Below are 3956 nucleotides of genomic sequence, written 5' to 3'. Positions count from 1 at the left end.
ATGTGGCCAACTGATAGGGAAGCTCCAAGGAAAACATCGAGGTTACACAACGTGGATGCAGTAACAGCACTGGCCGCGCAAATGGAAGTTCTTACCATGAAAATGGACAATCTATCTAAGTCAGTCAACATGGTACACCAATCACCACCTGTTTGCGAAGGCTGTGGAGCGGATCATGCTAGTACACGCTGCCCTTTGGCGTCTACACATGTTAATCAATCCGAAGAAGTAAGCTACGCACAAAACTTTCAGAGACAGCAAAATAATCCTTTCTCCAACACATTTAATCCGGGTTGGAAGAACCATCCAAATTTTTCATGGTCCAATAATCAAGGACAAGAACAGGGAGGAAGCAATCAGAATAAACCACCAGGGTTCCAACAGCAGCAACATCAAGGAAGAAGGCCATCGTTGGAAGATTTGCTGGCTCAATACATTACTAAAACTGAGACCAACTTTCAAAACCAACAAGCCTCGATCAAGAATTTGGAACAACAGGTTGGACAAATTGCAGCCGCACTATCAGGTAGAGCTCAAGGGACATTGCCTAGTAATACTGAAACAAACCCTAAGGAACAGGTCAAAGCAATCACTACACGTAGTGGCGTCCAGTTACCAGAAATACATGTAAAGCGGCCAGCAACTGTCATCGAAAAGGCACCTACCATGGACGAGGAGCAAGTGGATGAATTAGACAAGGCCGCTGAGGAAAATCAAGTTGAGTCATCAGATAGTCCACAGGTGAAAGCAACTGCTCCTGTCAAAGCATATGTTCCTCCAATCCCATTTCCACAAAGATTGCAAAAACATAAGCTCGACAAGCAATTCCAGAAATTTTTGGATGTGTTCAAGAAGCTGCATATTAACATACCATTTGCTGAAGCTTTAGCCCAAATGCCCAGCTATGCTAAGTTCATGAAGGATATTCTATCAAATAAGAGGAAGCTAGAAGACAATGAAACAGTCATGCTTACTGAGGAGTGTAGCGCAATTCTCCAACACAAATTACCACCGAAACTAAAAGACCCAGGAAGTTTTACTATTCCTTGTCACATTGGTAATTTGTATATAGATAAGGCGTTGTGTGATCTAGGAGCTAGCATTAATTTAATGCCTTTATCTCTTTTCCGGAAACTAGGTTCGAGGGAAGCAAAACCGACAACAGTTTCACTACAGTTGGCTGACAGGTCGATCAAACACCCTCGTGGTATTTGTGAGGATATTTTGGTGAAGGTTGACAAGTTTATCTTCCCAGCAGACTTCATTATTCTGGATATGGAAGAAGATAGAGACGTCCCCCTCATATTGGGTCGTCCATTTTTGGCTACGGGAAGGGCTTTGATAGATGTGCAAAAGGGTCAGTTGATATTGAGGTTAAATGAAGAAGAACTGACAATCAACGTGTTTCGAGCTTTCAGATTTCAGAGCGAACCAGATTCTTGCATGCAGATTGATGTAATAAAAGAAGTGGTGTCAGAGACATTCAAACTAGATCACCCTCAAGATCCGCTTGAAGCGTGCTTAGTACATTCTCAAGATTTACCATCGGAAAAAGAGGAAGCAGAAGAATATGCACGTTATTTGGCAGCCATACTACCATTCTTCAAGCAATCGCGTTTGGAGCTCAGTGAAAGACCTACAACACCTTTACCATCTATACAACAAGCTCCAACTCTTGAACTCAAACAACTGCCAACCCATCTTCGCTACGCATACTTGGGGGAAAAGAATTCACTTCCAGTAATTATCTCAAATAGTCTGACAGAAGTGGAAGAGGATCAATTGCTGAGGGTGCTTCGAGAGCACAAGACAGCAATAGGATGGACGATATCAGATATAAAAGGGATCAGCCCTTCGCTTTGTATGCATAAGATACTGATGGAAGACGATTACAAAGCTTCAATTGAGCATCAACGCTGATTAAACCCGACTATGCAGGAGGTGGTAAGGAAAGAGGTATTAAAGCTTCTGGATGCAGGGATCGTATATCCTATATCAGACAGCCATTGGGTGAGTCCAGTGCAGGTTGTACCGAAAAAAGGAGGAATCACGGTGGTTCCAAATGAAAATAACGAGCTTATCCCTACACGTACAGTCACGGGGTGGAGAGTTTGCATTGATTATCGCAAACTCAACAACGCCACACGAAAGGATCACTTTCCCCTTCCTTTCATTGACCAAATGTTAGAGAGACTCGCTGGACATGCTTACTATTGCTTTTTAGATGGCTATTCGGGGTACAACCAGATCCCTATTGCGCCTGATGATCAAGAGAAGACGACATTTACATGCCCTTACGGCACTTTCGCTTATAGGAGGATGCCCTTCGGCCTTTGCAACGCTCCAGCCACTTTTCAACGTTGTATGATGTCTATTTTCTCAGACATGGTGGGTAATATCATTGAGGTGTTTATGGATGATTTCTCCGTATTTGGAAAATCATTCAAGGAATGCCTTGAACATTTGGGAAAAGTGCTGCAGCGGTGTGAGGACACAAACCTCGTATTAAATTGGGAAAAATGCCACTTCATGGTTCAAGAAGGGATTGTGTTAGGACATTTAATCTCAGCACGGGGTATTGAGGTTGATAGAGCTAAGATACAAGTCATCAAAAAACTTCCACCGCCGGTAACAGTAAAAGGAGTTAGAAGTTTCTTGGGTCACGCTGGGTTCTACCGACGCTTCATCAAAGACTTTTCCAAAATTTCGAAGCCATTGTGCAATTTATTGGAAAAAGGGGCCCCATTTCACTTTTCTGAGGAGTGCTTGACAGCGTTCAACACTTTAAAGGAAAAATTGGTTTCCGTTCCAGTGTTGGCTCCTCCAGATTGGGATTATCCGTTTGAACTTATGTGTGATGCCAATGATCATGCAGTGGGGGCAGTGTTGGGTCAATGCAAGGATAAGATTTCTCATGTTATACACTATGCTAGCAAGACTTTAGACGAGGCTCAAATGAATTATGCTACTACGGAGAAAGAGCTTTTGGCAGTGGTGTTCGCTGTTGACAAATTCAGGTCATATTTGATTGGGTCAAAAGTGATTGTCTATACGGATCATGCAGCATTGAAATATCTAATGATCAACAAGGACGCGAAACCAAGGCTTATTCGATGGATACTCTTATTGCAAGAATTTGATTTGGAGATCAGAGACAAAAAGGGGAGCGAGAATGTTGTTGCAGATCATTTATCTCGCCTTGAATCACATGAGTCATACCCTACGGAGGAGATCAATGAAGTTTTCCCAGATGAAATGCTCTTTCAGATTATCACTACGCCATGGTATGCCGATTATGTGAATTATTTGGCTCGCTCCATCATCCCACCAGAATACTCGAGTCACCAAAAGAAGAAATTCTTCAGTGACCTAAAACACTACTTTTGGGATGATCCAATCCTTTACAGAAGGGGTCCAAATCAGATCATATGCCATTGTGTGCTAGAAGTAGAACAACATCAAGTATTAGAATTATGTCACTCTGAACCGTATGGGGGCAACTTTACAGCAACCAAGACAGTAGTAAAGGTACTACAATTGTGTTTTTATTGGCCTACATTGTTCAAGGACACACATTATATGGTGAAGAACTGTGATAAGTGCCAGAGAACTGGAAACATCTCAAGGAGGAACGAGATGCCTTTGAACGGTATCTTGGAGGTTGAAATATTCGACGTTTGGGGCATTGACTTCATGGGACCATTCCCTCCATCCTATGGTCAACAATACATACTGGTGGCAGTGGACTACGTTTCTAAGTGGGTCGAAGCTGTGGCTTTACCAACTAATGACGGCCGGGTAGTGACTCAATTTCTGAAGAAAAATATTTTCACAAGGTATGGCACCCCGAGAGCGATTATTAGTGATGGTGGAAAGCACTTTTGTAACCGCCTCTTTGCTTCGTTGTTGGCCAAATATGGAGTGAAACATCGTGTCTCGACTCCATATCATCCTCA

General features: G+C 42.7%; 1 protein-coding gene across 1 annotated transcript; it reads left to right on the top strand.

Moving 5' to 3' along the window:
- Positions 1-1920, top strand: LOC111394287. The gene has a single exon (XM_023020040.1). It carries the CDS (start codon positions 1-3, stop codon positions 1918-1920), a length of 1920 nt encoding a protein of 639 aa, XP_022875808.1.
- Positions 1921-3956: the final 2036 nt, after the last annotated feature.

This window comes from Olea europaea, chromosome 5, assembly GCF_002742605.1.
Source record: "Olea europaea var. sylvestris chromosome 5, O_europaea_v1, whole genome shotgun sequence".
In the NCBI taxonomy this organism is placed as follows: Eukaryota; Viridiplantae; Streptophyta; class Magnoliopsida; order Lamiales; family Oleaceae; genus Olea; species Olea europaea.
This window is presented reverse-complemented; position numbering and strand designations above follow the sequence as displayed.